General features: G+C 42.3%; 1 protein-coding gene across 1 annotated transcript; it reads right to left on the bottom strand.

Annotated features, from left to right (window-relative positions):
- Nucleotides 1–8,527: 8,527 nt before the first annotated feature.
- LOC146960046 (GTPase IMAP family member 7-like) lies at nt 8,528–14,388 on the bottom strand. Its single transcript, XM_085772644.1, has 4 exons — nt 14,367–14,388; nt 13,176–13,214; nt 10,233–10,337; nt 8,528–9,940 (listed from the first exon to the last, which is right to left on the bottom strand). The coding sequence occupies exons 1-4, from the start codon at nt 14,386–14,388 to the stop codon at nt 9,168–9,170; spliced, it is 939 nt and encodes a 312-aa protein (XP_085628770.1). The 3' UTR covers nt 8,528–9,167.
- Between the last annotated feature and the right edge of the window lie 244 nt (nt 14,389–14,632).

Here is a 14,632-nt window from a genome sequence, read left to right as displayed (position 1 = left end):
TGTGAAGTTTTTCCTCCAATTTTGATTAAAAAAAAGATAATTAATAAAAACACACGGAGCTGTTTACAGTACGTACCGGTCACACAGCGGACAAACACAGAAGGGGACAAGCGAACGCTTTACCGTTGCTAAGCAACCACCAGCTGTCAAAATAAATAACATAAAAAGCCTCGCATGGAAATAAAATAACAGCCAGCAGCACAATAACTTGCTTGACCAAACAAACAAACACATTTTGACGAACTTCATATAGTATTTACAACCCTGTTACATGTGTATCAGACTGAAGGCTGTAGGTCTGTAAACAACAGGTACAATAACAGCATGGAGACAGAGGGGACTGATCTGAAAATGGGCTGAATGTGTTGTTTTCTGTTCTTTGTTTCTATAGAGTCTTTTAAACCAGCCAGATCTCATCTTATCTGGTCTGGCTGATTAAATAAAAAAACTAACAAACATACAGTTCATTAGTCAAATACATTGCGGCAGCTCTACAGTGAGCTAGAAGCTGATGATGTTGTTTGTTTGACCAGTTTGAATATAATTGAATTTAAATGACATTTTGTTGCTGGACTGTGACATCAGTGTTTAGAGCTGATGGATGAGAGGAAACATCTTCAAGAACTGAAAAAGAGTTCACAGTCCAAAGAGTCTTCAACCTAAACACTGAACAGCCTGTGCAGACAACTCACTGCTACAACCTGCTAACACAGCATCCAGAATAAAAACAACACATTGATGTGTTGACCTGGTAACATCTCAACAGATCAAATCTTTCTCTCTGTAGTTGACGAATAATGAAACTGTGGACTGTGGACCTGCAGAAACTGTTCAGGACTGAAAACAGAAACGAGGAGGGAAACTCAGAGATCAGTCAGCTGTGATATGAATCAGTAAACCAGTTTCAACCTGTTGGTCCACATGAGCACACAGTTCGCCTGTGGATCAAAATGGCTGAAAAATCATCAGAAAGCGCAGATGAAATGGCGGCTCCACCTTCCCTGTTGAACAAACACCCTCTTAGTGAATCTCAGACTTTCACTTTTGTGAAATGAAATGAGCGCCACATCTACTTAACAGAGGAAACACAGACAGGAAGCCACAGAGTCATAATCAATAACCATAATAACAGATCTGAACCGAACTAAACACAGAACTCACAGCTGTGGTGAAGTCAGGTGTTTGAGGAAAATCACAGAGTAGAGCCGCAGAAATCAGGAAGTAAGAGAACGGACATAGGCTAAGTGTTTAGATTGTGACGGAAACAGACAGGTGGTGGAATTCACAATGATTAATGACACAGTTATAATAAATAACTAATAACAGGGTTCAGAATAAGACATTGTCGACACTCACCGGCCACTGTGCGTTTATGATGAGTCCTCTGGTCTAACCGACTGCGTAGTTGGTAGCTTTGAAAGGGTTTTCTGTCGCTTTACGTCCTGTGACTTAAGTCTGGAGCTTTTATTCTGTTATTCTGTTTTCAGCGTTGCTTACTTTCACTTTCGTGTGTGTGTGTGTGTGTGTGTGTGAGTGTGTGTAAATGCCACTGAATTACTGCCATCTAGTGGCCGGTGAGCAGGGTATAAAAGGGAGAAGACCATTGTCACCTTCAGCTCCTCCTGTGTGTCTATGGGCTCACCTGTGCGCATCTCCATCATCCCTTCCTTTGTTCTCCTCTGGCTGGCGCGGCGTTTGTGCTGCTGGCCTTTTGTTTGGACCATGTTCATGGCACTTTGAGTGAGTTTCTTTGGAGAATTATTTAAAATCTTTGTGTTGGTGCGGGTTCCCTCATAGTTTGGTATTGTTTTATTGTTATTAGGAGAAAGACATTACTGTAAAGACGGCACCCTCCATCCTGCATTAGCTCCCTTGGTTTGTGGAACAATGTATGTCAATTTTGGGCTATTACTTTATTTTTGATGTCTTGTTATATTTTTTGTTTTGGGTGGTTTTGTTGCCCTCTGGCAGATGCCTTAGGTCCATTTCAACAAAAACAACCCGGTTCAAAAACAGCCTGTTTCCCACTGCCATCAGGCTACTGAACTCCACTCATCTCCAAACTCCATCTGTGTTAAATGTATAGTCTGTATGTAAATGTCTGGTCTGATGTTGATGTCTGTTCATGTTGTATAACTGATGTCTGTTGCCACACACCTACTATGTGCTGCTACTATGCTGCGCCGAAAGCAAATTCTGCCGACTTGTTGTGCAGTCCTTAATAAATGAATTGAATTGAATTGATGCTGCTCACATTATATTTTAATTCCTTAATCAGGTTTTGGTAATATTGTAATGGTTCAATAAAATGTAGTTGTTGTTTTTTTTGTTTGTTTTTTGGATAGTGATAAGTTTGGCGCATTTTGAATCTGTGTTGGGGAAATTGTTTAATGTGTTTAAGCTTTTCTTCTTGTGTTTTTTTTGTATATTTCTCTATTTCATAGTTTTCACGGTGCTACATTGAGGGCAATAAACCAATGCACCCGTATGGAACTCTCCATCTCCATTCTTTGGGAACCAAGGGTCCGCTACAGAGCGCTCTGATTGGACCAGATAGATAGATAGATGATCTTATCAAGTATGTTAGTGTCGCTGGCTCTGATGCTGCTGCTCCAACACACAGCAGCAAAGAAGATGGTGCTGGCAACAACAGACTGGTAGAAGATCTCCAACATCTTGCTGCACACATTGAAGGATCTCAGCTTCCACAGGAAGTAGAGTCTGCTCATCCCCTTCTTGTACACAGCCTCGGTGTTAGATTTCCAGTCCAGTCTGTTGTCAATCACCACTCCAAGGTATTTGTCTGCTGTAGGTATCGGCACCGACCCCCGAAGGTGTGTTAAAATACACAAATGGGTAACAAACAAAAGGAGACCTGATATCTTGGGGGGAAAGCAGGGTGTGGGGACGTCTCAAGTGATTAAAACAAAGCAATATTCAAATTTAACATTACACTCTCTAGCTAAATCTGGCATATTTACATCAAATAATTGTTTTTGTATGTTCATGAATATGTGGAGTCCCATTTCAAATAAACTAATTAAAAAAAACTTTGAGTTTGATGTTGAAGAATCTCATACTTTATAATAGAGTTAATAATCAAAGTACCGAAGATGGACACCTTCTGGACCCACCTTGGATCAAATGTGTAGTATGTATTTATGATATCTTCCTCTGCTCATGAACATACTTTTGTTTATATATTCATTATGTTTTTATTCTATAAAACATTTATTACTTATTTTATTACAGTTATTTCTGATGACGATGATGGTTAGTCAGTGTCGTGTCGTCAGACTGTGTGGGAAAGGAGGTGAAATGACGACAGAGTGCTAGCAGGCAGCAGCCATTTATTAACGTTCAGGCAGGTGGACATGAACATAAACAGCACCAGTGGCGTCCCTAGGCTAAAACATTCGGGGCTAAAGCCCCGGATGTTTTTTAATTAGCCCCGAATATTAATTTTAAAAAAAAAAAAAAAAAAAAAAAAATTTTTTTTTTTTTTTTTTAAGATCACATCCTCAAACTACGGTTATCTTATGTTGATGCTTCGATAAAACAGTGTTTTTGGACAGGTTTGAGTAACAATTAATTATATTTTTAAAAAGCCACTACTTTGGCTTTGGCACACAAGTGGTTAACACCTCCAGGTCGCACTTGACGTCATTCATCCAAAACAGCGGCGCATTTAACTTGACAACAAATACCTGACAGCAGGCAGGTTTGACAACAGCAAGCTGCAGCTGTCTTTTGGTAGCTAGTAGCAGCTAAAGTGTATCAAGATGCCACAAAAAAGATTTCCATGTTTTCCCCCAAAGGTGGTCAGCAATCAAAAAGGTAATGGGAATAGAAATTATGTAAAAATGTATAATTTCGAAAAGAGTGTTGCAGCTGGAACTACAAGAGGGTAGTACAGTAGCTAACGTTAGCTAGCTAGCAGCTAGTTGATATTGCTCTGGTTGATATTACATGAGAAAAAAAGCAATCTGTAATTATTGGCATCTGTAAATGCAATTGTAGGGTGTGAGAATTGTGTACCTAGAAATAACTAAGTTTGGGCTTCTTCTAGAGGGGAAAGTTGCTGAAGTTAATGTGCTATAACATCGAACCATCTTGTTTATTTTCTTTTTCATGCATGATAGCAGCTAGTTAGCAGACAGGGATCCCGCACAGCCTGCCTCTTTTACTGTAGCTGCTAATGTGTTAAATGGAAACACAATGTGTTGTTACGTAGCTAGCTAATGTCAGTACATAGAACTAAATTCAAAATGGGTCATTCATTTGATGATCTGTGGATTGCATCGTTTTCACCTTTTTCACCAATGATGGAGAATGTCTCTATGCCTAAAAATTTCGGCGCGCGTTCTGCGCGCGCATATATTGCATGTGTCACTCTTCCGGGCTAAGCCCCGGATGTGTCAAAATCCTAGAGACGCCCCTGAACAGCACCCCTCACTGCCCTGGGGAGGAAACCCCGTAGCACTCTTTACTACAGACTTCTAGTGCCCTCTAAGGAACATAGTGTTTAACACCTGGAACCTGTCTAACCTGACACCCTTTTAACCTTACTTTAACATTTGCTGTGCTTTTCCCTTAGTCAGTAAGTCAAAGATTTACTTATGGTACCTAGCTCGTTCAAGGCCTCAAGCTCATGTTATTAACCAGGACCACAGTTTAATCAGCTGATCATGTCAGAGTGCTTTAGTTCCTAAAAATATTTTCACTAAAATTAGCACCAACTCTGTTGACATGGTCTGTAACTCAAGGGCTGCTCACTAAAATTATCAAGGCAAGTTTTTACAGGGCTTTACACAGCATCACAACAACATCCTCTGACCTCTGACCCCCTCACACTGACTGAGGAAAAACTCCCAAGAAAGACCAGGAGAAAGCTCAGGGTGAGAGACAGAGGAGGAGGATCCCTCACCCAGGATGGACAGACGGGACAGAGATGTTGTTACAGACAAGAAACAAGAAAACAGTTTATAATAGGGGTGTCACGATTGTCAAAATCCTCAATTCGATTTGATTTTCGATTTTAGGGTCACGATTCAATTCGATTCTCGATTTTTTTCCTTTTTCTTACAGCACAGACGCCTTTGCTATTTTCAGACTAGTCTAGTCTACGATCATTGGTTTGATTCATCAAATTTTGTACAGTAAATCTTATTTCAAAAGATGGGATACATATTGATGCAATTTCCATAATGTATCACATTAGGCACTAATGGTCACATTTAAATAATTTCTTTACAATATAAAGGTAACATGCCCCCAAAAATCATGATCCAGGGGCCAAAATTGCCCCCAAGGTTTTGAAACAAATATATTTATATCTGTACATTATCATAATTTAATTTTCATTAATTTACCGTCGTGTCTCATTATTCTCCTGATGTCGGCTTAATGTAATGTAAACAGATTGCGCTGATACGGAGAGTCATGTGACAGACAGCGGGGCAGAGCTGCAGCTGCTGCGCTGCCATGGACCTGATGATCAGGTCCTGATCAGACTGGTGATCAGGACCTGATGATCAGTCAGTGGCGTAGCTGGGCTGTATTCCACATGGGTTTTGAGGTCCAAGGGGCCCGCGTGCGCAGCAGGCCACATTGCACACACAAATAGAGGACAGAAAAAAATCATATTTTAGATGAGTGTCCTTCAGAATGATGCTGCTAAAGCTCAAAACCTCTATCAAATGATTGTACAATGTATGAACATTATCTCTGCAGTGGTTGATTCTGATAAAGTGTGCTGTTACTGTTGTAACGAATGTGAGCTGGAAAGACTGAAATGTTGTTGTTGCTACAACTTTAAATAAAGTTGAAAAAAATAAATAAATAAATAAACAACAAAGGTTCGGCCGCTCCTAAAGCCCGTCCAGACCGATTTAGATGTAGCTAACACCTGTCAAAGTTCTGTTCAAACTGGAAATATTGTGGATTTACCTTACAGTCTATGGCAGGGGTGCTCACACTTTTTCAGCCTGAGAGCTACTTTTCAAGTGACCAAGTCAAAAATGATCTACCAACATTATTAATGATTCACGTTTATTTATAGCCTAGTATATGAACATACATAACACTTCATATACAATATGTCGGTGTAGCCTACCTTTCATAACTGCATGAATCCATATGGCACAATAAATGTCCATACACTTTTAGTCATCCAGTCGTTTGTCGGACTATGTGGGGGGTTAATAGCGCTGCAGTTGCATTTACCATGGCCCCTGTCTGTATGTGAACCTGTGTCTGTCTATGTGCGGGCAGAGATAAGAGATGGTGTTTTTTTAATAATCATGCTAGCGTTTCACCATCTCTCATCTCCGCCAGTCAGCCTCTCAACCTGCCGCCTCTCTCGCGTGCGTGCGCACCGCACGTAAACACAGTTGGAAACACTGATCAAGCTGTGCGTACGCACAACTCTCCGCAATATTCCATTGATAAATCACACCGGACCCAAGAATGGTGCGGACATGAACACACCTCATACTCCCCCAGAATGCCTCAGCACAACCATATAGGCTATGGTCAGCACGTGCATATTAAGTAGCCATGTGCTCTCTGTGGCGCAACAAAGTGACAACAAAGACAACGGGCGGAGAGTGTGACTCACCCGGAATGATGCTTCGGCGGACCTGCCCTGCTTTTGAGGTCGGTTGTGAGAAAAATGCTGCTGTCCAGACAACTGTGTTTTTTAAAATATACTTTTTTTTTGTTCTTCATCACGCGATCGACCCAATCGTAATGAGCACCCCTGGTCTATGGGATTTACCCATAAAACAAACTTTTCACGGCAAAACAGCAAAGGTAAGAGGAAATGTACAACCATGTTTTACATGTTGTAGACCAGCTTCTGTTGTTTAATTTGATGTAGGCTAATAGACGCATGGATCAGCTCAAATTGGGAGGGGCCGCGCCCGCTCGTATCCCCCCTTAATATGCAACATAATGCAGTGACCCAGTCTGATGTTACACTGTGCTACCTGCGCTGCGACGGAAGGCAGCCGCGGTCAACCGCGTCCCGAACCTCCCTATGACCAGCCCGCCCCTGATTTAAACCAAAAAAAAAAAAAAAAATCCTCGGCAGTGTGGGGGCCGCAGGATTTCACCACAAGAGGGCCCATGGGTTTACAAAACCCACCAACCCTACGTCATCTACGCCACTGTGATCAGTGATCAGACTGGCGGTGGCCCACAGTCAATCAGTCCCGGATCCTCCGCCGTCACAGATCCCCCAAAGCCCCCGCAAATAATACATCGACAAAAAGTGGCAAGTTGCACCTTTTCGTCGGCTTATTATTTGCGGTTTTTTTTTTTTTTTTTTTTATCTTATAGCGTCTCTGCAACATGCGGCTCTCAGTGCTTGTCGGTGTTGTGTAGTTAGAGCTGTGTCTCCCTCCTGTTTCCCAGGTAGGAGGGGGGCAGTAGCCCACCAGGGCTGGGTGATAAAACGCTATAAATTGTGAAATAACTTTTCTTCAATAGAAATATGAGACGTGGTCGATAGGTTTCATTCATCCATGTTTCAGCAAATAGCCAATGATATTGAGAGTTCCGCTGCGCCGAACCAATCATGTGGCTGGAATAGAGCCGGTCAACATGTGCATTTGTTTGGGTTGCTGCAGACGTGCACATCAGCTGACACCGCCGGTAAAAAAAAAAAAAGAAAGAGAGAGAGAGAGAGAGAATGAGTGAGTGTTGTCTCGAAATAAAAAGTAAAGGAGAACTCGGACCAGTGACTGACAAGACGCTTGGTGCGCAATGGGGACAACGGGCAGTTGTAGCTTTGCGGGGGGGGGGGGTCGTCGATCCTCTCTTTGACTTCGATGCTCGAGATCTCGATAAAAAATTATCGTATCATTGTCACTCGTACCATATCAAATACCAGATTATAGGCCCACACACACACACACGCACAGATACACACACACACACACACACACGCACACACTGATACACTCAAACTTTTATTTTATTTTATTTATTTATTTTTTCCCCTCTTTCTCTCTCCTTTCCTTTTTGCTTGTTGAGTTTGTCTTTTTTTGTCCGGTTCCTGTGTTACTTTGTTGTTGTTGTCTGTTGGTAATTTAGTCCAATTATGGTGTCACCTGTCTTATTTTGTTTTATTTCACAATAAAAAATCGAAATCGTGACACCCCTAGTTTATAACATGGAATATGGGAGAAATGGGGATTGTGGACAGACTGGTTCAGCTCATGAGCAGGGAGAGAGGCTGCAGTTACAGTGCAGTAGATGGTGAGCCAGTCATCTTCACAAAAAAAAACTATTCATAACTCTGTGAAAAATAAATCAGTATGTAGCTATTAGCCATTAGCCAGCCACCAAGTTCGTTGGACCCGAGCTGTGAGGGGACTCTCAGTCCTCCAGACGTCAGGCCCTCTTCTCAACCTTCCTTTGTGGGGGAATTTGAGGTATCCCAGAGCCTAGGCCCTTGTCGCTTGCTCTCTAAGCACCTTTGGTCCAGAATCGCAAAATCCTCTCACAGATGGAGTCTGGTTTGTGGTGGCAAACATTAGTTCTCTTTGTTCAATAAAGAATTAAAAAGACAAGTTTCACACGTCGGCTGTCTTTCTTGAGTTTTAATAAACATTCATGAATGGAGTCACACACGTACAACTGAACAGCACACGGTCAGTGGGTGAGTGAACTGAAGATGTTCTCAGGCTCACTATCTTTATAGTTCCCAAACACATACCAATAGACAAAATATGGCACCTCTGGTGGTTCTGCCGAGCTTCACCACCAGGACACAACAATCCCTTGTAAATTTCCACAGGACACTCTGTCATGGGAGCCTCTCTGGCTCCTAACTTTTAACCTGTCCTGAGTGAAACTCTCTGCTGTCTGTCTTCAAAGGGATCAGCTGAGTACCACATATCACAATCATGATTATACAACACTTGTAAAGTATAATATGGGTTAATATCAAAATGTCCCATTACATGATTAAAATGATTCATGATTTAAAGTATGCTGCATCATAACTGTATAAAAAATCAAACTGTTTGGAAATCGGAGAGAGAGTTGCCCTTCCCAAGATGGCCGCCGTGTGGCTACGCCGTGTCATTGGGCAGCAGTGGCAGGCGAGTCATCTAATCTTCTTATATATATCTATGGGTGGAGTTCTCAAGATGGAGAAATCAAGAGGTCAGTTTTAGTTTCTGGGTCTGATGGAACTCCTTGAGGATCTGTTCGATGGAGTCAGTCTCTGCAATCTGCTCCACCACGTGTCTGACTCCTCTCTCTAGGACCTGGTAGTATCTCCTCAGCTCCTTCAGCTCACGCTGCAGTCGTTTCTCCACCTGCTGTCGTTCCTCCTGAGCCTCCTCCAGTTTCTCCTCATACTTTGACTCCACAGCTTTCACCTCCTCCTGCAGTTTCTCCTGGTAGAACTTCTTCAGCTCCTCCTCCCTCTGGTTCAGCTTCTCCACCACCTCCAGGTAGGTGAGGTTGGAGTAAAACCTTCCTCCGTTGGCAGACACCATCTGCTCCACCTTCTCCAGCAGGTCTAGGACCTGCCCTCGCTCGTTCATTTTGTTGTTGTTGAAGACGTGGTAACGGTGGTCCACCTTCTGCAGGACCGACTGCAGAGGTGCACATCGCTCCAACATCTGACCAAAGTCTGACTTGACTTTGTCTCCATGGGTGAAGAGGACGATGGTGTATCTCCAGGCGTCCGGTCCAAACATCTCCTCCACCTTCATGACAGCTGCTTGTTCCTCTGCTGTGAAGGCCCCCACCTTGATGATCAGCAGGATGGCGTGGGGCCCCGGGGCCGACATGTTGATGCACTTGGAGATCTCTCTCTTCACCGTGTCGTCAGGTGATGAGGTGTCGAAGAGGCCGGGGGTGTCCACGATGGTCAACCGTCTGTCAGACACCTCCCCGCTCTGTTTACAGCACCGTCCGGTCACTACAGGGGAGACAACACAGATCATTTAAAATACAAGCTCACTGCTGTTTCTCTGCAGCAAGAGTAATATGTGATATGGATAATGTTGATCAACAACAATAACATCTGAAGCTCTGCATTTTTGTTATCATGATGTTGTCTAATGTGATGGAGCACATCATTTAACAGTATACCAGGCAGTCTGCAAATATTGCAGTCAGTGATCAGACAGGATAATTCATTTGTGATCGTCTGTAGCTCCGAGTTCATCTCTGAAAACATATAAATGTAAACTTGGAATTACTTTAATTACCTGAAGAGTGACTGATTACTGCATCAAAGACCTCTCCTCCCAGTATGGTGTTTCCACTGGAGCTCTTCCCTGATCCAGTCTTCCCTACAAGAACCAGTCTGAGTGCTGAGAGAGAGAGAGAGAGTCTGTGAAGACTGACATGTGTAGTTTAGCTTCAGGCTGTTGGGGAGAGTTGGTCTGACCCTCAGGAGGATGACAACTCACTTCAAGTCTAGTTTATGCTCGACGCAGTCGCGAGTGTGCGAGGTTTGCGTGCCACGAATGACGTAAATGTGCACCTCGCGAGGGCGTCGTGCGCTGGCGGGTTGCACACCTCCAGGATTTTGAAACTTGTCACGTGCCGCGTGAGTGTCACTCGGTTCAAAATGGATGAATTTGAGGGAAGACTGACTGAGCTGGTACACTCTAGCATTTGTACAACTCGTCATTAAGGAGTTATAAAGACCATCAAATGGCCCAGAACTCAAGGAACTATGCAAATCCGGTCCCTTCTCTCCTCCATGTGCATTTGTTTACAACGAAGCTGGCGAAAAATCAATACATGGAGCAGTGGATAATGTTATATAACGTCTACTACACTGATGTTGCAAGGTTGGTTTTCAGCCATGAGGCGGAAAAAAAAATCTCTTGTAAACAACTCACAAATCATGTAGTTAACTATCACAATTTTGAAACACAAAACTGAATAAACACAAAACTGAAAGAACTAAACAAAGAAAACAGACGTTTTTCAGTTTAGGAATTAAAATTAGGAAAATGAAAATTTCAAATATTTAAAATTTGGTTTCTGCAAATTCCTTTTTTTGTTTGGCAGACAGACTGGATCAAGTGCGTCAGTTTACTTTGAAAAGTGGTGGACTGGCATAGGCGACCGTTCTCAAATAAAAGTCTCAACCAGACTCTGGTCTGCTAGTGGACCGGGTCCCCCCCAAAGTTTGAGCAAATAAATGAGCGAAGACCCGAGCAGGTCTGACCAGTGTTGAAGCCTGGACCCTGGACCCGATGCAGTCGGACTGACGGGGCTAATTAGGCTAATTCTTTATTAATTCTCCGCCGGACCACGGCAAAAAAAAAAGAAAAAGCCCGTAGTTGTTTAGTCTCCAGGAGGGTTGTAGCCGATATCCGAGTACTCGATCGACTTGGTACCATTTCACTACTCGGACACTTTATGTACCGGTTCATCTTTGTTTTTTAATAAAACAAATAAATTCACACACTTTCACAATGTTTTTTAGGACTCAAACTCTTGGACAGCTAATTCAGAAAAAAATACCTTCAAAATTTAAGACTTTATAAAGTCGTGAAAAGACTTTTTAATACTTTTTAAGGGTCTTAATTTTCCCAAAATTGATTTATCACCTATTAATACTTTTCAAGACTCCGCGGATACCCTGTCATAGAGACGTGACAGGTGGTGATCAGCTGTGGTCACTGAATTGTTAAGTTAGACTACACTACAGTAGGTCATTTTAATTTGCGCGTCTGTGTTTTTTCCTTTTTATTTTTTGTATAACATGCGGATCGAGAGTGAGTGAGCAAGCACGAGAGAAACAGCGGGTGCGCACCAGATGCAGGTTGACCGGCAAAACCTGAAACGAGACGGTTAGAGAGAGGAAAAACACAGAATATAGGCTACAATATATGTCCAACAGATGTTGTCCCATTGTCACGACGTGAGCGAGGAAGGATCAGATGGTGGCCCAAGTTTAGTGATGAGGAAACCGTCAATGTCAGCTGCACATCTGTCAGCAGCTGCTCCAAACAGACACATCACAAACCCCCTCCCAATCGATCCCCAGTCTGTGGTCAGTTTATCCAAACGGGGGTTGCAAAGCACCGAATTTCCCCCTGTTGTATTCTTTAATTATTAAATTAAATGTAGACCGATCGGTTCACTGTAAATCATTTATTTAGGCTACTGATGTAAATGTGGCGAATCATCCAGAGCCCCGATCGGCAGCGCTGCTCCTCTGTCAAATTCCTCTCCTCTGTCAAGTTGTTAGATTTCATCACCGAGTTACAACACCAACATTTATCTACAAAAAAGAATTAAACCAGCCGGCGGCAAATGTGGATAAGTTAATCAGCTCGCTTTGTTCCCGGGATTACGACGCAGGTTGACCGCGGCATCCCGGGGAGACTGCGGTCAGCATGGGTCGTCATCCTGGAGAAGAAAGTGAGCTGATTAACTTTTTGAAAATGAGAAAAAGTAATTCGCAGAAACCAAATTTTAAATATTTTTAATTTTTCCATTTTCCAATTTTTAATTCCTAAACCGAAAAACGTCTGTTTTTCTGTTTTTTTTTCTTCTTTTTTTTCTGTTTTTGTTTCAAAACAAATAAACAGAAAAACAGACCCAGTTCTCCGTTTTTCTGATTTTGTTTTGAAACAGAAAAAGGAAAGAACGAAGGGTACATGGATTGTACACGGACCTTTCAAGTATCCCCCCCCAAAAAAAAATAAAATCTGGGTGTTCGGAAGATGCAGTGTAACAAATTTGGTATCAACTGAACAAAAATTGTGGGAGATGAAAGGTTTAATAAGTTTTTGGGAAAAAAAGTGATGATGAGTGATGAAGAATCTTTTTTTTAATGTATTTTTTGGCTTTTAATTCCTTTATTAGATAGTTCAGTTGAGAGAGACAGGGGGAAAGACATGCAGGACCACTTCTCACAGTAGGACAGGAGGATCATAGGCTACATGTCTGTTACTATTGTGCAACTGATGCAACATGGGGCCTCCTACTGTAGCTAATTAGCACCCACACATGTTCTTTGATAAAGTTTTATGTCTCTTCAAGCAGCTGCCTTTAAAGATGTGGAACAGGGCGTGCGTGTGTGTGTGTGTGTGTGTGTGTGTGTGTGTGTGTCAGCTACAGCTCTTCATGACTTGAAACTGACACTTATCACACAGTGAATGATGGAATGATGAAAGTTTCCAGACCTGGAGGAGGATCCATACTGTCTCTTCTCTGTCTTGGTCCTGTTCAAAGAGAGAAATACAAATAAAGGCATGAGAGAGATTAATAACAGTGATGATCTGACTTTGATCAGTGTGTGCTCTGAGCAGATAGAGGAGCACCGACCAAAACCTACAAAGACCTTTAAAACCATACCAACACGTCACCAGCAACATGACACATTAAAATCTGAAAGGCCTCAGTGAACTCACTCTCCTTATCATCCTTCAGCAGAAGCCACTGGTTTTTATCACTTCTACTCTTGGTGTGTTTGTTTCTGCCAAAATAAAACTAGTTTTGCACATTCACCAATGGTGAATCAACTGATGATAAAGATGTTGGAGAGAAAAACATTCAAAAGTGTGACAAGGTCTCTTTCATGTGAGAAAATAAATGAGGCAGGATAATCTGTTTTTTGTTTTTTTTTCCCTCTTGCATTGGTCTATACTAGCTGGATAAAAGTGATGCTGGTTCTATAAAGTCAGGAGAGACCACGCCCTGTTGGTAGATATATCTTTATCTTATACAGTGTAAAGCTGTAGAAACTACAAAGTCACAAAGCTCTTTGTTTTGAAATGTATTCCTGTTGTATTCTTTTTTTCCAAAAAGTTCAATATCATAAATTTTACCAGTTACTTTAAAACACTGATTAAAAATAATCAGCATTATGATTTTTGCCATAACTGAGCTTCTACCTATACATCCACTGGTTTCATATTTATTTATATAATCTCATTCAAACATCAAACATAACAATTTCTCAACCAAGACCCCCTGAATTTCCCAGGGACCTTCAAATCACCATCTATGGTCCCCACTCCCAGGACTCACTCAGATGGACAACCAGTTTCAGACTGAAACAGTTAAATGTCAATGGAGCTCGGATAGGCCTATTACAGAGGCAGCAGCAGTGGCGCCACCTGCTGCCTGTTGCACACACAAACATGTCACAAAACACTGGTTTGAAAGTGAAAGTAGCCTACCGAGCAGGAAATAAAGTAACAAAAGGGACCTGAACGCGTCAATAACTCTTAACACAATAACTGAAACCCAAACCAGGAACTGGTCGCACCTTACTCTGGGCCTAAAAGTCAGACTTTTAAAAGTTTAACATTAAATCTAACTTCGACCTCACGCAGTCGTCGTGACACAGGAGGATGTTCATTTAAACTCACCGTGGTCTGATGTGCCCGCCATCTCCGTCCTGCAACGTCTTTCTCCAGCTTCCTCCTTCAAATACAACCAAACGAGACGGATAGGGTTGGCCGACTCCTGGTGTGAACCTTCAAAATAAATGTAGACCGTGCTGATTCTGAGGATTTGTCCGAGGATCCCGAGGCACTCACAGATGTCAGTGACATCTGGCCCACAGGATTAGATGGAAATAATTCAGTCAGACAGAGAGATTGTCTCATTTTGTCCATCAGTGTTACAGTGGTCC

This window comes from Trachurus japonicus, unplaced genomic scaffold (genome assembly GCF_045865225.1).
Source record: "Trachurus japonicus isolate A0001 unplaced genomic scaffold, Traja_1.0 AP030749.1".
Lineage (NCBI taxonomy): Eukaryota > Metazoa > Chordata > Actinopteri > Carangiformes > Carangidae > Trachurus > Trachurus japonicus.
Note: the sequence above shows the minus strand (reverse complement) of the source record. Positions and strands in the feature narration are given on the sequence as shown.

Coding starts and splice junctions, on each gene's coding strand:
- LOC146960046 (XM_085772644.1), bottom strand. CDS start 14,388: ATGGCGGGCACATCAGACCACG. Junction 13,215..14,366: donor GGCGGGCACATCAGACCACG/GTGAGTTTAAAT, acceptor CTCTTTGAACAG/GACCAAGACAGAGAAGAGAC. Junction 9,941..10,232: donor AGTAATCAGTCACTCTTCAG/GTAATTAAAGTA, acceptor TCTCCCCTGTAG/TGACCGGACGGTGCTGTAAA.